General features: G+C 43.0%; 1 protein-coding gene across 1 annotated transcript; it reads right to left on the bottom strand.

Moving 5' to 3' along the window:
• Positions 1-18,719: 18,719 nt before the first annotated feature.
• On the bottom strand, positions 18,720-19,079 carry LOC136548327 (uncharacterized). The gene has a single exon (XM_066539895.1). It carries the CDS (start codon positions 19,077-19,079, stop codon positions 18,720-18,722), a length of 360 nt encoding a protein of 119 aa, XP_066395992.1.
• Between the last annotated feature and the right edge of the window lie 4,489 nt (positions 19,080-23,568).

Genomic DNA, 23,568 nt, shown 5'->3' with positions numbered 1-23,568 from the left:
GCCATGGGCATCCCCGACGACTAGGAAGGTGTCCGTGATATCCTCCGTGGCTTGATGAGGACATTCACGTGGCTGTAGCAACCCAACCTCACCGATGAGCAATGGGAGGACATTCTTCCTGAACCCAAGGTTCCTGAACTCATGGCCCTGGTGCGCGAGGCCTGACGGGATGGCTGCATCGCCCACACCACGCTTGAGCTTTGAGCCAACGAACAGTTGAAGTTCATCATGTTCGAGGCACTCTTGGCGCTCTAGCGCGAAGGCGGAGGCATTGCCAGTAGGGTGTCTGGACTGCAGCATTTGCCTGGATGATGAAACATCTAATCCTATGGCCTGGCCATGCTGTGGAAATGCCTGGTTGCAGCCACACATTCCACCGCAAGTGCATCACCAAGTGGTTCGGTCGGAGATCCTCATGCTCGATGTGCCGACGAGATTTGTCTATGTGTCTTGACCCAGTAGTGCAGAGATTCCTCTCGCACTTCACCGAAGAGGATTATTGATTAAGCTCATTGTTTTATGTTGTACAAAATACTTATTATGCATCATACTCCTCTATTTGACCAACTTAAGCACCGATTCAGCTCTTGACCCTTAAACAAAGTTTGTTCTACATGACATGAACTACAACTTTTATTAAGGTCCCATAGCCATGCAGCTCTCTAAGCTATTGTTCAACTTTGGTCAAACTAGCATCATGAAAAAGACATTTGAAAGTGAACCAACGCTTAGAAGCATAATTGGGCTGGATCATGAATACAAACATGGTTCCATTTTCCACCCTAAGTGTGTTTAAAGTGTTTTAGTGACCAAACAACAATCACTTGCATTAGCGAAGCATGATCACAAGCATATATAGGTATAATTAAGCACCACATGTGATAACATCTAGTGAATGAAATGAAATTTCATATGCTAATGCTCATGAATGAATGGATGATGCTTATGCTTATGCTCATGCAAATGCAAGTGCAAAGTGCAATCTTAACACTGGGGTGTTATAGTAGTCAGAGAGCCAATGGGCATCCGCAATAGTGTTGCGAAGCACAAAGATTTCTCTAGAATCATGGTCTTCAACAACTCTGGTAACAGGTTGTTGCCCAACAACTGCACGAACAACAGCTTCAACGATTAGGGATCGCGTAGCTCGGTCATGTACACGATGCTCCCAAGTCACAAGCAACCTATTCTGTTCTCCTGGCTCCACACCTAGCTAATGGGAACGGGGATCCCGATCTTTCGTCAGGTAGAGATAACTATTGTTGTGGTGGAGAATGACACACCGATTCGGCTTCAGATTGAAAGATCGAACCATGCAATCTTAGCACCACAGCTCCTCTGGTTATCAATCGAGTCATGGACCAGGTTGACCTCGCCAAGAAGGCTAATCCTTGCCTGCGCAATGAAGAACACAAGCAAGAACAAGAAATAATGCAATCAAATTGCAGATGAATGATTAAACTTATGAAGTTGGGGTCTCACAAACTGATGAACGGCGAAACTGTTCTTGATAGATTAACCTAAGCAAAATCCAAAACCTAATGACGGCGGCGGCATATGATTATAAAGGTCTTAGGGTCGTCGCCTACCCTGGACGCGCCCCCTAATGGGCCCAAAAATGATACACGGTCCAACGGAGCAAAAGACGGTGTCGCAGCACCCTGACAGATTCTGGATGCTGACTTGTTTTGACAATTCCTGTTGATTCTAAGGGCTTTTGACGTCAGACCACTTGGATTGGCTTCCTTATCAAATTAGCTTTCCAACCATATATGGATTGTCGAAAACAGAGTCTAGATGCGTCCTGGGTGACTAGTTTAAGGCAGACTGGTCCTGGAGGCCGAGGCAGACTTGAAATTATGTTGGACTGGGCCTCCAGTTTTTGTTGAACGTCCTTGCTGGTCATCAACGCCTCCACCTCTCCCTCTAAGTCCCTCATGACACTATCCAATGTTCCTAATTAATATAACATCATTAGGTAGCAATCTATTCTCAAAAGTATGAAAAGAATCACTTAAGAACGAGCTCACCTCTAAATTAAGTTGTCGTCGACAGTGGAGCTGCACCCTGATAGATTCTGGATGTCCACTTGTTTCTACGATTCCCGTTGACTCTGATCAAATTTTAAGGTGTGATTGGTGCCATTGGAAGCTCCATGAAATTATCTTTCCATCCATATGAAGAACGCCCAAAACGGACACTGTATGCGACCTGGGCATCGTTTTTAGTACGTGCTGCTCTTGGACTCCGAGACGGGCTCGAACTTTAGTTGCTTTGGGTCTCCACCTCGGAGACTCGAACCGAATTAGCCTCAGGCCTCCTTCTTGACTTGGACACCCTTGCTGGTCTCCTAACCCTGCATACCATGCAGCCAAACATGGTCATATGCATGGGTGTCATGTCCTCATCATCCTCCCCTTCTTGACGAAAAGCCATCCTCGATGTCGATTGTGCATGAAACTGATCCTGCACAACATAAAGGAGAACGGGGTTGCGAAGACAAAGAGAACTGAAATAATTGTGAGAAGGAACATGACAATGTTTCTAAGTTTCTAGCATGTCATCTCGCATAAAAATTTTAGCAAGCATGTAGACTCAATGATCCGAATGCACACGATGTATGTCAATACTATCCTGCAAAAGATTAGAACTAACCAAAGACAATGTAGGAATAGATGGTCTAGCAGACATAGGTAGCAACCAACAATGCTCCCCTTCTTGGAAGTGAACTTGTTTCTTTGAGGAACATGAGAAAATGTTTGTATTATTATGGCTGCCCTCTAAATGATCATAATCTTGTACAACAAAAGAAAAATTCATATTACTATGAATGTATACTCGATGTATCATATATTGTCCCTTGTTGTTATATTTACCAATAACATGGTATGTGTGTTTAGAAAACCAAGGCAAATCAGCACATTTAAAAAAGGCTCTTCTCTAAACAATCTAGGTGACACAAAACATTAAATTCAATGTAACCCAAAGTATTTAAAGAAGACAACAGTTTGAACTCATCAGTTTTAGTAGCAATATGAATAACATGTTTATTTTCAGCATAAGTGACTGGTTCCAAAACATGTAAAACTGAAGCATCATCAACTAATTTATCTTTATCACAAGGAACTTCAAATAAATTATCATGGTATAGAGATAAATCAAGAGAGGGTTCCACTAACAATTGCTCTATGATAGCATGGTTTGTGGAAAAATTTAGTACATTAAAACAATTCTCACCTTCCGTGAGTGTAGCACCGTGGGCATTACCTATGTTCTTAGCAAGAGTAATAGGTGCATTGTGAAGTGATGGTTCTGAATTTGCATATGAGGTTGTGAGCTCCTTATTTTCTTCCATGTCATCCTCTCGCTTATGGGCATTATCCTGTAGAAGGTTAGTCATAGCAAGAGGAATAACAACAGACTCTTCGTCTAAATGGTGCACCTCAGCATATGAAGTCAAAACAGGAGGTGGATTAACAAAGGTTTCTCATATAAGGAGTTTCATATTATTCCAAGTTTGAGGTTTATCAGAAGGATCTAAAGACTCCTACCAAGATAAAGCAGAATGTCACAAAACACTAGCTGTATTTTTTACCTTCCTCCTTAGACATATAAAGCAAGTAGCAAATATGTTATCTATGGCAATTTCCCACTCCATGTACTCATCAGCACCTATACCATCATAAGTCGGTGGATACGAACAACATGTCATTGTTAGAAGACAGCAAAAGACAACACAAAAGTATTACCCCTATCAAATGACTACGTGGTTGTAGTGGTATCACTTTTCATAGCAAGTGGAAGCGTCTTACCAAGCTCTTACAAAGTTCTTACCAACGCAAGCAGTGGGCAGTACAACCGGCGGCTAGTTCGTGATACCTGTGAGGTAGTGGTACCGAGATTGCAAGGGCCTTTATCTGTACTGATCTAAAGTATATATGTGGGGCTTGGGACGCTTAAAATATGGTAGCAAGGAATAACAATAATTTAATTCAGAAATTACAAGATTGAAAAGTAGTCCCAAGCTAGTCTATGTTTTCGGCCTAAACTCGTCTCGGACCTAGTTCAAGAAAGCAACAGCAGAGCTCGGCACAAAGACTCAAAGGATGCAAGCACTTCTAAATTTTTTTTGACTTTCTTTTTTCTTGCTCTTTTTTTCTCTTTTTTTAGGGTGCGGCTTTTTTTTGCACCTTTGCCTTTTATTCTTTTTTTTTCAACCAGAGAACCCAAACTGCAGCAATATATTACAACTCAATCTGACAACAAACTGCACTCTACAGGCGAGGAACAGCTAGAAGATTTTATGCAACAGGACAGGTTCAACTACGCTGCTCAAACACAAGGTTATAGGCAGTCCAAAGCGTCCAGCACTGAATGAAGAGTTACTAGGCAAACGTGAGGCAGGCTCCCTGCTATGCTTTTTCTGAAAACGCCTCCTTGTTTTTAATTAGTGCATTAGGAGATTGGAAACTTCAACGTAGAGTCAAAAAGATTATAGGACTCTCTAACCAAGTAAACTTCTTCTTTGCAAAAAATACGCTGACCAGCAAACTCAAAGCGTGAACCAGGAACCAGATATGAACCGAGACCTAAACATGGCAAAATGATGACACACGAGGGATGACCGTTCAATAAAGCAAACTAAAATTAAAATATTGCAACGGCACAACGGGTAATAGGATAGGGAGAAAAACAAAGATTAACACAAATATTTGTGTGGGGCAATTTTCGGGATTTATAGGGCAAAGACAAAACAAAACTAGGGTAATGATAAACCTGACGTAATACCCAAAGCTCTGATACCACTTAATGGGAACGGGGATCCCAATCTTCCGTCAGATAGAGGTAACTATCATTGTGGCGGAGAATGACACACCGATCTGGCTTCAGATCGAAAGATCGAACCCTGCAATCTTAGTACCACAGCTCCTCTGGTTATCAACCGAGTTACAGACTAGGTTGACCTCGCCAAGAAAGCTAATCTCTACCTACGCAATGAAGAACACAAGTAAGAACAAGAAAGAATGCAACCAAATTATAGATGAATGATTAAACTCATGAAGTTGGCATCTCACAAACCGATGAACGGCAAAACTGTTCTTGACAGATTAATCTAAGAAAAACCCAAAACCTAATGACGGTGGCGGCATATGATTATAAATGTCTTAGGGTCGTCGCCTACCCTAGACGTGGCCCCTAATGGGCCCAAACACGATACATGGTTCAACGAACCAAAAGACGGTGTCGTAGCACCCTGGCAGATTCTGGATGTTGACTTGTTTTGATGATTCCTGTTGATTCTGAAGGTCTTTTGACGTGAGACCAATTGGATTGGCTTCCTTATCAAATTATCTTTCCAACCATATATGGATCGTTGAAAACGGAGTCCAGATGCGTCCTGGGTGATCAGTTTAAGGTAGACTGGTCCTGGAGGCCGAGGCAGACTCGAAATCATGTTGAACTGGGTCTCTAGTTTCTATTGAACGTCCTTGCTGGTTATCAACGCCTCTACCTCTCTCTCTAAGTCCCTTATGACACTCTCCAATGTTCCTAATTAATATAACATTATTAGGTAGCAATCTATTCTCAAAAGTATAAAAATGATCACTTAAGAACGAGCTCACCTCTAAATTAAGTTGTCGCCGACGGTGGAGCAGCACCCCGATAGATTCCTGGATGTCCACTTGTTTCTACGATTCCCATTGACTCTGATCAAATTTTAAGGTGGGACTGGTGCCATTGGAAGCTCTATGAAATTATCTTTCCATCCATATAAAGAACGCCCAAAATGGATACTGTATGCGACCTGGGCATCGTTTTTAGTACGTGTTATTCCTAGACTCCGAGACAGGCTCAAACTTTAGTTGCTTTGAGCCTCCACCTCGGAGACTCGAACCGAATTAGCCTCAGGCCTCCTTCTTGACTTGGTCACCCTTGCTGGCCTCCTAACCCTCCATACCATGCGCCAAACATGGTCATATGCATGGGTGTCATGCACTCATCTCTTGCTGCCAAAACGCATCGTTTGTTGTAGAGTATACATCCGTGGTATGGTAAGTAGTTGCCATCTATAAATATGATTTTGATTAGAACAGATGACAATTGAGGAAAGGGGCAAAGCAATGAGGTTAGCAGACACAATAATAAGTTCATACAAATAGTACAGTTTGATATGAAGCACATTACCTTTATCTAGATCTTAAAACCATTAGGGAATGCGATTGGGAAAACACAAACACGTGAGGGAAGGGGGGAGCAAGCAGATTGATGCAATGCTATCGGACGAGGGAAGGGGGGACGCTCCTTTCATATAGACTTGCATGGTTGACGAGAGAGAAGTGAATGCGGCAGTAAAGCAGGACACAAGAAGGAATCAAGAAAAGGAGCTTTTGATGATCATGACATGCTTGAGACTTAAATGCCTAGTGCGGTTGTGATGAGTCTTTTCTGTACTTTTTTACTCTAATCCAAGCAGTCATAATACTCGAGGGGTAGACTGGTTGCTACAACATTCAAAACTGATGACCCTTTATACTATGTCCCACGAGATCAAATATACAGTGGCTGGACTTTTTTGCGTTCGTAGTTAAATTCAACAGCTATGTCGCATCCATTATGCATTAGATCTAAGGTGCTACATGTTGAGATGAACTCCTCGCTGCATGGTTCTTGCAAGTTAACAAATTTTATCAAAGACTACTGATATGTGTTTGGTTCTTGCAAGATCAAAGCCACTCATGACTACTAGTACTACTGATACGTGTTTGGTTCAACAAACCAAGGCACAAAGCAACCCTTGAGCGGTTGCAGTGAGTGAATTGAATGCACGAGGAAAGCCTCTGTAGTTATTTCACTCCAAGCATTCACAGCAGTCGAGGGGTAGATTGAAGAGTGAAGATGAGTTGCTCTTGCTTCCTCGTACTTGGTTTTGCAGAGCAGCAGCTAGCTAGAGATGGCTACATGGTTTCATAGGTCCTGATCATCTGCACTCACTCAGGTGTGGCTGAAGATGTCGCTTCAAATACAACTACCTTACTAGTACTTCATGCATGTAGCCACAACCAGTACAGCTATTCTTTGTAGCATAGCCAATCTGGCAAAAGTTCTACTCACAGCTCAGTAGTAGAGTAAAATGTTCGGGCTGGTCAAATTTACATGACTTGGACTATGAGGCGTGCATACGGTTTACAAGAAATAGGTAAACATCATTTCATCAATATTGTATGAGTACTTGTCTATATATATTTGGACAACAGAGTTTAACCCACCTAATACAAAATTCAACAAAAGTCCATTTACATGGACATTATTACAACAAGATAAACTAAAGAACATCACAATTGTCTCCAGTGAACATTGAAAACACAAATCAGAACATCAGTGTTGAGATACTTGAACATCACACCTATTTTAGAAATAGAGAACAAGGGCATATCTCTAATGCCATAGATACTAAACATTAACATCATCTGACCATGTTGCTACTACTCATTTGAAAGGAACTACACGAACTCCACAAATCTCTATATCACTCGGACGGATTGTAAGATAACGGATATGATGAGAAAATACTTCTGCACCACGGAACTCATAGCAGTATGAAAGCAAAGTTTGGAGATCTACATTTGAATGAACCGCAACAAACACATTGGGTCCTAGATGATCCTCAGCAAGACGGTAGTTTTGATGGCCAAGAACTTGATGAACAACTACAGAAGCAATGTACCACCTATTGTAAAAGTTAGAATGCACTGCAAGCACTACAACCCTTGTTTGTAGGCCATGACGAACATGAAGCTCATAGAAGACATAGCGATACACAGACATGTCCCAAGAATGATCATAGTTATCCATGATCTGTGTAAAAAAGAAAACAATATGAAAAAAAATGAAGAACAAAGATGCTCGGTAGTAGGGTGAGGGCAAAAGCTTTGGGATGGAACTGAAGCAGGAGCTCCAGAGAACCTTTCGCCCTTGTCTCTATTGTTATATAGTTCATGCCTTCCTAGGTCACGGGGTCGACCACCCCATGACCCACGTGCACGGGGCTGTGCGCCCACGACCCCACATATACGGCGCAAGAGTTGATACGATCTGTATTTTGTTGTTTCATTAAAACTATGTCGCACCCAATTTTGCATACCAAAATCAAGTACTCATATATGTGCGCCCAAGATGTCCAAACACACATATACCATCAAATTGTAATAATATCGATGTAAAGTACTTTCTTACATCGCATATCTCATCATACTGTTATCACATAGTCTTGCTCATTGGCAACATTATTACACAAAGCGGAAATCTAAGCCCAAACTGCCGCAGGGACTTTAACTAGTGAACATCAATCTAGTAGTCCTGGACATCCTCTGAAAACTCTTCATAAGTGTTGTCTGTTACCCATCTAGGATTTTTCATTGAATATAAAACAAGTGAAAGCTCACCATGCTTAGCAAGTATATCAAAGGGATCTATGAGGCTCAAAGGCTAGACACGATTTGACTGCGGTTAGCAATTTTAGTTGGTCAAGTTTTAGCATCCTTAATCACTACTTTAGTGAGTAAACCCAACCCAAGTGGTAATAGTAAATAATCAAGATTATATCAATTTCCCAACCATCCATAGTAACCACTAATCATGAATGATCTAGATCACTCGTATCCATAAGCACGGCTATTATAACTGATGAGGACATGACACCCACGCATATGACCTTGTTTGGCGCATGGTATGGAGGGTGAGGAGGCCAACAATGTTCACGTGCACAAAATCCCCAAGGCACTAAGGCAAATATGCGCTCATCATGGGCTGATTCTATTGTTGGAGATGAGTACCTTCCTGCGTTTAACCGACCAGTCGGTGCTATTAATTCTTATGAGAAGAAGCTGGGTTCTGGTCTTAGTTATGGCAAGTCTATGCATGCTGAATTTGTTTATTCTGCTAAATTAAAGCAAGCTACCAGTCACAATAATTATGGTGACAAGTTATCTATTTGTGCTCGCAGTTCTCTTTGTCCCAAGAAAATGTGTGTGGCAGAAAAGGAAAGTCAATATGTTGATACTCAGAAGTGCATGGTGCCTATCAAGCAGTTGGGTTCTAGTAATCAATATAGCACGCCTCTCAATATAGGACAAACTTCTTCTCGGAAAGAAAGTATGACGCAAGCTGCTAGTCATTTTTCTGTAATTTTGTCTCCTCCAACAGCACATAAAGAGGTTCCCGTTCCTGTTGATGGTGTGAAGGAAGGAGACTCCACTGCTACATTAATTGACCAGGAAATGAAAGGTACAGCTAGTAATGCTTCCTCCCATGATAATCATTGTCACTCTAGAATTACTGATATTGTTGATGATGCAATGATGAACCCATGGCTTCTCAAAATGTATTTGATGCACAAGATACACATAAGAATATATCAAAGCCGAGGATGGCTTTGTTTAAAGGAGAGGATGATCAGCCCATGGCTTCTCAAAATATACGTGTAGAGAATTCTTGTCTAGTCTCAAATATGGTAACTGGTCTTCTATTTGGTGCATTTTCTTACGATGAAAAATATATAAAGAAGGCAAAGGAAATATTTGCTCTAGGTGGACTTTCATCAATGATCATCTTTAAGGGTGCAACATTCAAGAAGAAAAGAAGATAAAAAGCTAAGAAAATGTTGGTTCTATGAAGGTTGACATCACTTGAATTATTTTGCCATGAAGGACTACTCAGAGAGTTGATATACAAACGCTCGCTTCATGTTGATGGTGAACAGGTGAAGGCCACAGGTCATCACGTTGATTAGCATCTTGCCACAATATTTTAATATATTTTCTTGGCTGCTAGTCCTACATATTAGTTCGATTTGTTTTTGTTTTGCAATTAGCCACTTTAGTCCGTGTTAGTAGGACGCACCAGGTCGATACTTTTATGGTTGAGTCGGACCCTATTCAGCATGTCTGTCCTACGCCTACGTGCATATAAAGGGCCCTAATTGGCCGTGTACTGATTAGACTGGATTTTATTTGTGGAGTTATTCCTTGTCGAGCCGCTGCTTGGAAAACCCTAGATGGTGTTCCCATCAGGTTCTTCGTATTGAAGATTATCTTCTAGATTCTTGTGGATCTGCGTGGAGTGCGTGATCAAGCTGATACGGCTTGAGTGTGTCGCTTGGAATTCTTGGAGTTCCCCATCTTCTGATCGTGGTTCATCGTGGCTGCAGGTGGAAGAACTTTGCTAGCCTCCTAACCCTCCATACCATGCGCCAAACATGGTCATATGCATGGGTGTCATGTCCTCATCAATAACAGGTTAAATATTTCTATAAAAATTATACAACTTTACCCACCGAGCCATGATTCCCAATGTCGGGGTTTGCAAAGCCCACAACACCTCTACCTAGGAAGTGTGGTAGAGTTTCACTATGTAACCCTTCTCTAGTCACACTAACAAGTCATAGCTGCTAAGGTTTCAATCGTCTAGCCATATGTGGCCCTCCTCTAGGAGTGGCACGCGTGGTCGCGGCACGGTACACACCCTAGTAGGAAAAGAAACATACCAACTAGTGCCGCCTCTTACCCATACGAAAAGCTATAGACAAGCTAGTACAATCTAGTTAATAGCTTAAAGTCAAAACCATATGACACTCGGGGTTGTATCAAACCTCCTGGGTGGCCGGTTCAGGATTAAGTCCTTATGGAGAGGCACTAGAGCACTCAACCCTATACTCTAGCTCCCTAATTGTTGCTAAAAAGCTCCATTTTAACACATTGTTTAATACCTTTAATCATGTTTAACAATTATTTATGTTGAGCGATGTAGCATCTATCCAAAATGCACCCCAAACCATAGGTATCAAGGATATGTGGTACAAGTAGTAATCTAGATTAAGTCCTTAAGGGTACTTCAAATTTAAACACATGCATGTAAATGAATTGTAGAGTTCATAGGTACAAGGTGGCTTTGCTACACTTGCCTTCCTCAAAGTTTTCTTCCTAGTACTGCTGATCTCCCAACTGGTCCTCAAAAGCCTCAAACTGATCACCCTCTAAACGTGTTCCAATTCACCAATCAAGCTTCCAATCCAATCATTACATGCATACAAATAGACTTCTATTAGAACAATACACCAAATAGTAAAAACATAGATTGAAAAGCTTATAAAACTCATCTGTGTACTGCTACGAATACATGAGCGAAAGCATCACTCAAATCGGACTTAAAACGCAAAAGTTATGCATAAAATAAGTTTCAATGGCATTTCTGTAAATAAACTGAACTCAAATTTGAATTTAAACTAATAAATTCTGAATTTAAACGAATTATGGATGGCGTGCACTATTGCCTAATACTACAGGGGCTAAAACAAATAAAAATAGGACTGAAAAGTAATTCTCTTGAACTGTACTAGACTGCGGGTTGATTCACTGAAAACCGAGGGGCTAAATCAAAAAAGTGCGCTGCTGACTGCGGATTGACCGTGTCGCCGGCTAACTGGGCGGACACATGGCTGCACGTGAGTGGTGTAGTGCACCACCTATGCGTGGACCGGTGACGTGGATGCTGTGCTCCGTGTCCACGGGTCCGTGGTGGACCAGTTAAGACCGCGAAGGGGTATGCTCTAATCAGAGCCATTCACGTGAATCTGACGGCGAGGAATGAAGGGGATTACTCCCGCTGCCTGCACAGTGGTTCGGCGAGCCCGCCATGGCTGGCAGTGAGCCGATCACCACGGCAAACACTGATACAGCGTCTCGAACCACCTCGATCAAAACCAAACAGCACGGAAATGAAGTACAGGCTCTCACGAACTCGGCTGGGTACCAAAATAGGGGCGGGGAGCACGTCAAGGCGACAGCCCCCATGGCAGTGCCATGGCTGACATGACTGGAGCTCACCGATACGGTGCTCCAGGGCGTCATTCAAGTAAAGGAAGGCACAGGAAGTACGAGCGGCTCATCGCGAGTTCGGAGAAGATGTTCACGGAGTCCGAGAGGGCCCCGAAGGGGTTCGACGACGTACGACGGCGGCTGGAGAGAGAAAAAGGGCGTAGGTGAGTTTGAATCCGAGCGATTCGTTACCAAAATGAAGAAATGAGGGCACCTACGGATGCGGCGAGTCATGGTGGAGCTCCGAGGTGCGTCGACGTCGTTGATTGGGCACTAGAGCGGATGGACTACAGTGGCAGTGCAAGCTCGAGCGTGGACGGGGAAAAGGGAGAGAGGGAGGGGCTCGGCTTTGGGTTTTATAGGCGAGCAGCAAGGTAGAGATGGGAAGCTGCATGGTGGAGTTGTAAATCATGGGATTTCGAATCCCTTCCCTGCTAGCATGGGCACGGCGGCAAGCTGCCATAGATGGCAGCGCCATCACTGGGACGAAGAAGGAAGGGGAGCAAGCGGCTGGCGAGTGGGTCCTGGTTGCTAGAGAAAGAGGAGGGAGGGATAGCGCACGATGTGGGCGCGGGGCAGGCCTTCGCCTGGGCTAAGCAGCGCGCTAAGCTAGGCCGCGGTGGTGGGCTATGGGCGCGCGCGTGTGCGAGCGAAGGAAGGGCGCCAGAGCGGGCCATGAGCAGGCCATGCGGTCGGGCCGCGTGCTCGAAGGCAGGAAAGGAGGGGAGGCGCGGGGCTGGACCACCAGCTGGCCAAGGCCGGTTCCGACGCAGAAGGGGCTGGGCCGGCTTTGAAGTTGGGCTAGAAAGGGAGAAAGAAGAAAGTTTTTAAAAGAAAATCCTTTCTATTTTCAAAGCTTTGAAAATTTATCAAATTCAAATGAAATTTGAATTCAACCCCAAACAACCTATCCCTACACTCAACCAAAAACAGTATGCTTCAGCATGAATGCAACAAACATGTTTTTAAACCTTATAGTAAATTTTAAATAATCCAAAATTTATTATTTGGCCTAGGTTAAAATGCATAGAAAATCAAATAAATGCTCAAAATTAATTACTAATTTGCAAATGAAATTTTAGGGTGATACAAACCTACCCCCCCCCCCTTAAGATGAATCTTGTCCTCGAGATTTGGGTGATTTAAAAAGATTAGGATAGTCATATTTCATATCATCTTCTCTTTCCCAGGTTGCTTCATCCACCGAATGTTTGTTCCACTAAACCTTACACATCCTTATAATCCTGCTCCTTGTGATTCTCTCAGCTGTTTCCAAAATTCTCACTAAATTTTCTTTGTATGACAAATCCTCTCAGATATCCAGTTCATCCAAAGGTAATTGTTTCTCAGGTACTCTCAAACATTTCTTAAACTGCGATACATGGAAGACATCATGAACACTTGAGAGTTGTTTCGGTAATTCTAGCTGGTAAGCAACTTCTCCTCTCCTGTTGATGATCTTGAAGGGTCCCACATACCTGGGTGACAACTTTCCCTTGGTATCTCATAGGTGAAACCTTGAGGTAAACAAAATCACCAATCTCAAACACCAAATCCCTTCTTCTCGTATCAGCATAGCTTTTCTATCAAGACTGTGCAACCTTCAAGTTTTTCCTTATTGTTTGTACATGTTTCTCCGCCTATTGCAAAACTTTTGGTCCAAAGACTTGACTTTCCCCCATTTGATTTCAAAACAGTGGTGTCCTACACTTTCTGCCATACAACGCTTCAAATGGTGCCATCTTAAGACTTTTCTAGTAGCTATTATTATAAGAAAATTCAGCATAGGGCAAACTCTTATCCCAACTTGTCCCATACTATAAAGCATAAGCTCTCAACATATCCTCGAAAATATGATTTGTTCTCTTGGTCTGCCCATCTGTCTGAGGATGATAAGCTGAGCTAAAGTTCAACTTCGTGTCCATGGACTCATGCAACTTTTGCCAAAAATGAGATGTGAATTGTGTACCCCTATCTAAAACAATCTTCTTTGGTACTCCATGTAAACATATAATCCTTTCCATGTATAGCTCTACCAACTTCACACCAGAGTAGGTTGTCTTGACAGGAATGAAATGTGCTACTTTGGTCAGACGGTCTATGATTACCCAGATGGAGTCATATCCCCTCTGTGTACGGGGTAATCCCACTATGAAATCCATTCCAATCTCTTCCCATTTCCACTCAGGTATCTTCATAGGTTGAAGTAAACCTGCTAGCCTCTGATGCTCTGCCTTTACCCTCTGGCAAGTATCACATATGGCCACATGTTTAGCTACATCTCTTTTTAGTCCATACCACCAATATCTCTCTTTAAGATCAAGATACATTTTAGTACTCCCCGGGTGTAAAGAATAGGCCGAGTCATGAGCTTCCCTCAAAATAGACTCTCTAATAGACTTCACTTCTGGCACACAAATCCTTTTACCAAATCATATTGTTCCTTGATCATCCATGTGGAATCCTAGGGCTGTACCAATCACTATACGTTCAGCAATATCTTTGATCTTCTCATCATTCAACTGTCCCTTACGAATCTCTCATCCTAAAGTAGGTTCAACCTCTAACTCCATAGTGTTTGCCACAATACCCAATTTTAGGTATTCGAACTCCTCACACAACTCTTTAGGTAATTGAGTTGTATAGGCTATGTTCACATAACTCCTCCTACTCAAGGAATCTGCTACAACGTTAGCTTTTCCTGGATGATAGTGTATCTCCAAATCATAATCCTTGATTAACTCTAGCCATCTATGCTGCCTCAAATTCAGATCTGACTGTGTGAATATATACTTCAAACTCTTATGATCCATATAAATCTCACACTTATGACCAATCAGGTAATGCCTCCAAATCTTGAGAGCATGTACCACGGCTGCTAACTCCAAATCATGAGTCGGATAATTTAACTCATGTTTTCTCAGTTGTCTAGATGTGTAGGCAACAACCCTACCCTCTTGCATAAGAACGTAGCCTAGACCTTGCCATGAGGCATCACAATAGATAGAGAAGCTTTTGGTAAGATTAGGTAAGATAAGCACTGTGGCAGAAGTCAATCTCTTTTTCAACTCCTCAAAACTATCCTGGCATTGCTTAGTCCATACGAATTTGGCATTCTTTTCTAACAGACCAGTCATGGGTTTTGCTAATTTAGAGAATCCCTCGATGAATCTCCTATAGTACCCAGCAATACCAAGGAAACTCTGAATCTCACTAACATCCTGAGGTGGCTTCCAACTCAACACATCTCTAACCTTCTTGGGATCTACTATTACTCCTCCATTAGAGATTATGTGACCAAGGAAAGATACTTCTTTTATCCAGAACTCACATTTACTAAACTTAGCATAGAGCTGATATTCTCTAAGCTTTTGCAATACTAGCCTCAAATGTTCCTCATATTCCTCTTCATTCCTCGAGTAGACTAGTATATCATCAATAAACACGACGATGAACTTATCAAGGTACTCCATGAATACTTTGTTCATAAAATACATGAAGCAGGTGCATTTATCAGACCAAAAGACATGACTGTGAACTCATATAATCCATATTGGGTCACAAAAGCGATTTTGGGAATGTCCGAACATCTTATTCTCAACTAATGGTATCCAGATCAGAGGTCGATCTTGGAAAATACACAAGCTCCCTTCAACTGGTCAAATAGGTCATCGATTCTAGGTAGTGGATACTTGTTCTTAATTGTGACCTCATTAAGTGATCTGTAATCTATGCACATTCTTTGTGTACCATCTTTCTTCTCTACAAACAATACTGGTGAACCCTAAGGTGAAGAACTAGGTTGGACATAAACCTTATCTAGCAGTTCCCTTATTTGTTTCTTAAGTTCTGCTAATTCATTCACTCCCATTCTATAAGGTCTCTTAGCTATGGGTGCAGTTCTAGGTAAAAGTTCAATTATAAACTCAATATTTCGTTCAGGTGGCATACCTAGTAACTCCTCAGGGAAGACATCTGGATACTCACTCTCCGTATATCCTGTATGGTTGTGCCCTCCAATTGATTAACCCGACAGATTTCCGAGGCTGACTGCGTTGCCACATACTTAACTTTCTCTCTAGATGGAGTGGTTAGATTCACAGAATAGTTCCCACAATTTATAACTGCCTTTCGGGATCTCAACCAATCCATACCCAAGATAACATTAATTTTGGATGAGTCTATGACTACAAGGTTGGCTTGAAATTCTACCCCCCTTATGATGAGATTAGCAGCTAAGCATGTCCAATTTGCTTTCATTTCCCCTCCAGGTGAGTTTACTAACATGGGCTTCTTCATAACACATACGGGAATACCATGCTTCTTTATGAAAGTATATGCTATGAAGGAATGCGAAGCACCGGAATCAAAAAGTACTGTAGCTGAGTTTGAGTTGACCGAAAACGTACAGATCACTACATTAGGTGCCTCCTGAGCTGTCTCTACAGTCACATGATTGACCTTTCCCCGGACATAGTTCTATTGCAAGTTAGTTGTCTTCTTGGGGCACCTGTCGAAGTAATGTCCTGGATCCCCATAGTTGAAGCATTGGTTATCATTGACTGCATTTGGCACCTTTGGTGCACCATTCTTCTATGGAGCATTAGGGACATTATTCTTCACAGGAACATTATTGATTTGCTGCTAGCGCTGGACTGGTGCCTTATACTATTGCTGCTGCTATTGTGCACGTTGTGGTTGCTGGTTATGGTTGATCAGATCGGACTGACCCTGATAGCGATGTTGTGGCTGAGTCTGTTGAGAATTGGTATGGAAAGCGAGAGTTGCTCTCGGACTACTGTCCCTAGAACTTCCTCTTCTTGTCCTCCATTTGGCAGCGCTTGTTCTCTATAACCAAGGCCTTGTCCACTAGCTGCTGGAAACTAGCAAAGGTATGGGACAATAGTTGGTACTGGAGACCATCATTCAGACCTTCCATGAACAACTCCTGCCTCTTCTCATCATCTTCCACTTCAGTAGGTGCGTACTGTGACAATTGTATGAACTTGTCATGATACTCTACAATAGACATGCTCCCCTGCTTGAGAGTCAAGAATTCCTTCTTCTTCAGCTTCATCAACCTAGCAGGCACATGATGAGAGCGGAAGGCACTGTGAAACTCTTGCCAAGTGATGGGGTTAGCTTATGTATGGCCAAAGCGGAAAGAGTCCCACTAGTCAAGTGCAGCACCTTGTAGCTGTCCAGAAGCATACAAAACCTTCTCTTTGTCATCATACTATGCAATCTCAAGTTGCCTCTCGATTGCACGCAGTCAATCATCAGCTTGGAGTGAGTCAGTGGAATGCTTGAAGATAGTTGGATGTCCCTTCGGAAACTCTCCCATTTTGTCTCTGACTTGAGGGTGTGCATTCTCATTCCCATTCCCATTATTCTACAAAACCTGAGCCATCTGCTGCAATAACTGGGTTTGTATCATCATCAGTTGCTCCATACTGATAGGGGGTGGCGGCGGCATGTCCTTGCCTCCCTGGTTGTTCCTCCTGGTGTTCACCATATGTAGATACATCATATAAGTCTCATATGTCCAAAATATATAACCCTTAAGATATAATGGCCTAATGAGAGTAGGTATCATAAGATCAAGACAAGATATATATATATATATATATATATATATATATATATATATAGAGAGAGAGAGAGAGAGAGAGAGAATTGTTCTGAACTTTCCGGCGAGTTGGACAGACAGCAGTGCAGTAAAATGAGAATATCTCACTCTGTGTTTATAATCTGAATGCTAATTTTACCTTTCTGGAAAGCTTATGAAATTCTCTACAACTTTCATTTAGAACACACTCTCAAATTCTGACGTTTAATTAGGCAAAAACAGATGACAAACAGTACTACTCCAGAATTCTGACAGCACAGAAACATCAGCTTACAGCAGCTGTATCTCATAATTCATAAGAGGTATTGAGGTGATTCTAGAGCCAAAAGAAAGATGTAGAAGTCTACTTATCCCCATAAAATTTTGATGACCATTGGACATTTAGAACATAAGATATGAACTAATAAAGGTGGACTGCTCAGACTGATATAGAATGGACAGCAAGATAAAAAGAAACCCAACTATTTATTCATATCCTCCTTAAACCTTAATCTTAAGCTAAATGACTGTGGACATGCCCACAAGTCATCAAAATCATGACAAAAATCAAAATAAAACATTGTTCATCATGAAAACCATCCAACCACTCAAGTATCAATTGTTCAACCATTAAAAAAAGAAACTAAACACTCCCTCGCACATCTATGTGTGTTTATTACATATTTTGGGAAATCCTCCTATGGGTCAATGTTGGTGCTAGTGATGGGGTCTCCAAAGCCTCCTCTATTCCTTGGGGGCGATTGAGCAGGAATCCCTGATGCTTCCACATCAGGACCTCCTTGATGCTGCTTCAACGTAGCATTCTCCTGGGCTAGCTGCAGGTAGGCCTTCCCCATGACATCTAGCTCATCCAAGGTTTCATCCAAGTCGGTGTTGGTCTGGGCCAAGCTCATTAGGGTAGGCCTAAGCCTATGGTTCTCCTCCCCAAGTGGTGTAGTGATGTTGCAGGTGGATTGGCCGCTCCGACGGCGGGGAAGATAACGATTGACCACCAACGCCTATCGAGCAGGATCCCGGATGGCGGCTGCACGTGTGATCCATGCAGTGATGGCATGGTGGATGTAGCGCACCCGAGTCCCTTCGCGGATGTACACCTCTGTCTCCCAAAAGCCGTTGTAGTCGGGGTGCGTCCAATGCTCCGTCCTGTACTGCACGGTGCATCTGGTGTGGTAGCGACGTACAAGGGAGAGAAGCTTGGGGTGGTAGTAGGCATCTCCCTACAAATCATAGTGGATCTCCGTAGTCCACCCCTGAGCCAGCAGTGCATCATGGTAATCATCACCATCATTTCCACCGTGTCCCCCATCTCCATCACCATCACCACCATCATCTCCACTATCATCTCCACCATGTCCATCACCACCATCATTACCCCCATCATCCGAATCAGAGTTGTCAGAATCATCACCATCATTAGGGTCACCATCCTGACCCCCCTGTTCATCTCCCTCCATGCGTTCCTCCTCAGATTCCTCTATCTCTATGGGCTCCTTATACATGGGCCCCTCTTCAGTCTCTTCATCCACGGGTTCACCCTCCATCTGGTCATCCAGAGGTTCCTCCATGGGCACCTCCATAGGCGGTTCCTCCTCCATGCTCCTCAGAGCCTCCACCAAGTGTGCGTGAACCTCGTCCTCCTTGTTGGCACAACAATGGTACGCTTGCGGGGTGTCAACTTGGTGCGGGCCATCTATAAGATTGAAAAGGTTGAGTATTAGAATAAGATAATTTTTGCAACAGATAAAAGATAGAATATAAGCAAAAAAATTTATAGTAAATTAATGGTAGCAAAATAAAGATAATGTGATCCTAAAAACGTCCATTTCTAACTAGGTTGATCGTCCTACAGTTAGTTATAGCTTTGATACCAATTTGTCGCACCCAATTTTGCATAGCAAAATCAAGTACTCATATATGTGCGCCCTAGGATGTCCAAACACATATATACCATCAAATTGTAATAATATCAAAGTAAAGTACTTTATTACATCACATATCTCATCATGCTGTTATCACATAGTCTTGCTCATTGGCAACAGTTATTACACAAAGCGGAAATCTAAGCCTAAACTACCACAGGGACTCCAACTGGTGAACATCAATCTAGTAGTCCTGGACATCCTCTGGAAACTCTTCATAAGTGTTGTCTATTACCCATTCAAGATTTTTCATTGAATATAAAACAAGTGTAAGCTCACCATGCTTAGCAATTATATCAAAGGGATCTATGAGGCACAAAGGCTAGACACGGTTTGACTGCGGTTAGCAATTTTAGTTGGTCAAGTTTTAGCATCCTGAATCACTACTTTAGTGAGTAAACCCAACCCAAGTGGTAATAGTGAATAATCAAGATTATATCAAGTTCCCAACCATCCATACTAACCACTAATCATGAAGGATCCAGATCGCTCGTATCCATGAGCACGACTGTTATAATAGATTAAATATTTTTGCAAAAATTATACAACTTTACCCACCGAGCCATGATTCCCAATGCCGATGTTTGCAAAGCCCACAACACCTCTACCTAGGAAGTGTGGCAGGGTTTCACTATGTAACCCTTCGCTGATCACACTAACAAGTCATAGCTGCTAAGGTTTCAGCCGTCTAGCCATATGTGGCCATCCTCTAGGAGTGGCACGCGTGGTTGTGGCATAGTACACACCTTAGCAGGAAAAAGAAACATACCAACTAGTGCCCCCATCTTGCCCTTATAGAAAGCTATAAACGAGCTAGTGCAATCTAGTTAATAGGTTAAAGTCAGAGCCATATGACACTCGGGGTTGTACGAAACCTCCTGGGTGGCCGCTTCAAGATGAAGTCCTTATGGAGAGGCACTAGAGCACTCAACCTCGTACTCTAGACCCCTAATTATTGCTAAAAAGCTCCATTTTAACACATTGCTTAATACCTTTAGTCATGTTTAACAATTATTTATGTTGAGCGCTGCAGCATCTATCCAAAATGCATCCCAAACTATAGGTATCAAGGATATGCGGTACAAGTAGTAATCTAGGTAAAGTCCTTAAGGGTACTTCAAATTGAAACACATGCATGTAAATGAATTGTAGAGTTCGTAGGTATAAAGGGCCTTTGCTACACTTGCCTTCCTCAAAATTTTCTTCTTGGTACTGCTGATCTCCCAACTGGTCCTCAGAAGCCTCAAACTAATCACCCTCTAAACGTGTTCCAATTCACCAATCAAGCATCCAATCCAATCATTACATGCATACAAAAAGACTTCTATTAGAACAGTACACCAAACAATAAAAACATAGATTGAAAAGCTTATAAAACTAATCTATGTACTGCTACGAACACATGAGCGAAAGAATCACTCAAATCGGACTTAAAATGAAAAAGTTATGCATAAAATAAGTTTCAATGGCATTTTTCTAAATAAACTGAACTCAAATTTGATAAAATCTGAATTTAAATGAATTATGGGTGGCGCGCACTATTTCTAAAACTACAGGGGCTAAAACAAATAAAAATAGGACTAAAAAGTAATTCTCTTGAACTGTACTGGACCGCGGGTTGATTCACTAAAAATCGAGGGGCTAAATTGAAAAAGTACGCGGCTAACTGCGGGTTGACTGTGTCGCCGACTGACAGGGCAGCCACGTGGCTGTGCATGAGTGGTGCGGTGCACCACGTGTGTGTGGACCGGTGACGTGGACGCTATGCTCCGTGTCCACAGGTCCACGATGGACCAGTTAAGACCCCAAAGGGGTATGCTCTAATCAGAGCCATTCACGTGAATCCGACGGTGAGGAATGAAGGGGATTACTCCCGCTGCCTGCACAGTGGCTCCTGGTGAGCCCGACATAGCCGGCGGCGAGCCGAGCACCACGACGAATGCTGATACGGTGTCTCGAACCACCTCGATTGAAACCAAACATCACGGAAATGAAGTACTGGCTCTCACGAACTCGGTCGGGTTCCAAAATAGGGATGGGGAGCACAGTTGAGGCGATGACCCCCACGGCGGTGCCATGGCCGGCGCGACTGGAGTTTGCCGATACAGCGCCCTAGGGCATCATTCAAGTAAAGGAAGGCACGAGAAGTACGAGTGGCTCACCGCTGAGTCCGGAGAAGACGTTCACGGCATCTAGGAGAGATCCAAAGGGGTTCAGCGATGTACGATGGCGGCTGGAGCGAGAAAAAGGGCATGGGTGAGTGCGAATCCGAGCAATTTGTTACCAAAATGAAGAAATGAGGGCACCTACGAACGTAGTTAGTCATGATGGATCTTCGAGGTGTGTCGGCAGTCGTTGATTGGGCACTGGAGCGGGCTAACTACGGCGGCAGTGCGAGCTCGAGCGTGGATGGGGAAAAGGGAGAGAGGGAGGGGCTCGGCTTGGGGTTTTTTAGGGGAGCAGCTGAGGAAGAGATGGGAAGCGGCGTGGCGGAATTACGAATCATGGGATTTTGAATCCCTTCCATGCTGGCGCGGGCGCGGCGGTGAGCTGTCCGTAGATGGCAACGCCATCATTGGGATGAAGAAGGAAGGGGAGCGAGCGGCTGACGAGCGGGTCCTGGTTGCTAGAGAAAGAGGAGGTATAGGCAGCGCGCGACGTGGGTGTGGGGCAGGCCTCCACCTGGGCTGAGCAGCATGCCGAGCTGGGCTACTGGTGGTGGTCTATGGGCACGCGCTCGTGCTGAGCGAAGGAAGGGCATCGGTGCGGGCCACGAGCAGGCCGTGTAGTCGGGTCGCAGTGCGCAAAGGAGGGAAGTGAGGGGAGGCGTGGGGCTGGGCCACCAGTAGGCCAAGGCCAGTTCCAACGTGGGAAGGGGTTGGGCCGGCTCTGAAGTTGGGCTGGAAAGGGAGAAACAAGAAAGTTTTTAAAAGAAAATCCTTCCTATTTTCAAAGCTTTGAAAATGGATCAAATTCAAATGAAATTTGAATTCAACCCCAAACAACCTAGCCCTACACTCAACCAAAAATAGTATGCTTTCGGCATGAATGCAGCAAACATGTTTTTAACCTTATAGTAAATTTTAAATAATCAAAATTTTATTATTTGGCCTAGGTTAAAATGCATAGAAAATCAAATAAATGTTCAAAATTAATTACTAATTTGCAAATGAAATTTTAGGGTGTTAGCAAACTATGATCCGGCATGTCAAGATTTCTTTAGTAACGACTGTCTTAGGCCTATTGAACTTGCAAGAACCATGCAGCGAGGAGTTCATCTCAACAAGTATCGCCTTAGATCTAATGCATAACGGATGAGACTAGCTATTGAATTTTACTGCGAACGCAAGAAAGTACGGCCGCTGTATATTTGATCTCATAGGACACAGTATAAAGGGTCATCAGTTTTGAATGTCATAGCAACTAGTCTGCCCCTCGACTGTTGTGACTGCTTGGATTGGTGTCAAATAAAAGTACAGAAAAGACCCATCACCACCGCACCAGGGATTCAAGTCTCAAGCGTGTCATGGTGGTCCAAAGCTCCTTTTCTCAAGGATGAAGTTATGTTAATTATCTATAGTTTGAACTAGTATGTATTGGTAGTAGTTGGATGACATTGAGAAGTGGGATTGCACTACTCTCCTCTTATTTGCATGTATTAGATAAAATGTGTTGAACTTGCAAGAACCATCCAGTGATGAGTTCATACGAGCAAGTCTTGTTTTTCCTCGTTTTCCTGTGATGCATGTTACTAGTGTCATTTACAATTTTAAGTTTGGGCCCTATTTTTAAATTTGGGTCAGTGCGTAGGATTGTCCGGCCGCTGAGAAACAACACGGGTCGGACTTTAGTGCACCATGCAACGTGACATACATCGAATGGAACTTTGTTTATTCCTTTGCTAATTTTCTAAGAATAAGGGAACATGGAGCCCCTGAACGAGCACCTCGCAAACTTGAAGCACCCCTAATTGAGTATGGAGCCCCGAAATAGGAGAGAACCAGATGATTATAGATCTTCTATTAACACAAGATTTGCTATGATTCACTTTCCCAAGACACATTTACACGGACGCCTAGAACTCGAGCGAGGCACCATTTGGTTCCTCAAGAAAGAACTATCGCATTGGACGATACACTTCCCTGAG

This window comes from Miscanthus floridulus, chromosome 4, assembly GCF_019320115.1.
Source record: "Miscanthus floridulus cultivar M001 chromosome 4, ASM1932011v1, whole genome shotgun sequence".
NCBI lineage: Eukaryota > Viridiplantae > Streptophyta > Magnoliopsida > Poales > Poaceae > Miscanthus > Miscanthus floridulus.
The sequence above is the reverse complement of the archived record's forward strand: the minus strand, read 5'-3'. Positions and strand labels throughout refer to the sequence as shown.

What these genes read in the sequence shown, in the direction of transcription:
- LOC136548327 (XM_066539895.1), bottom strand. Translation starts at nt 19,079, where the DNA reads ATGGAGGTGCCCATGGAGGAACCTCTGGATGACCAGATGGAGGGTGAA.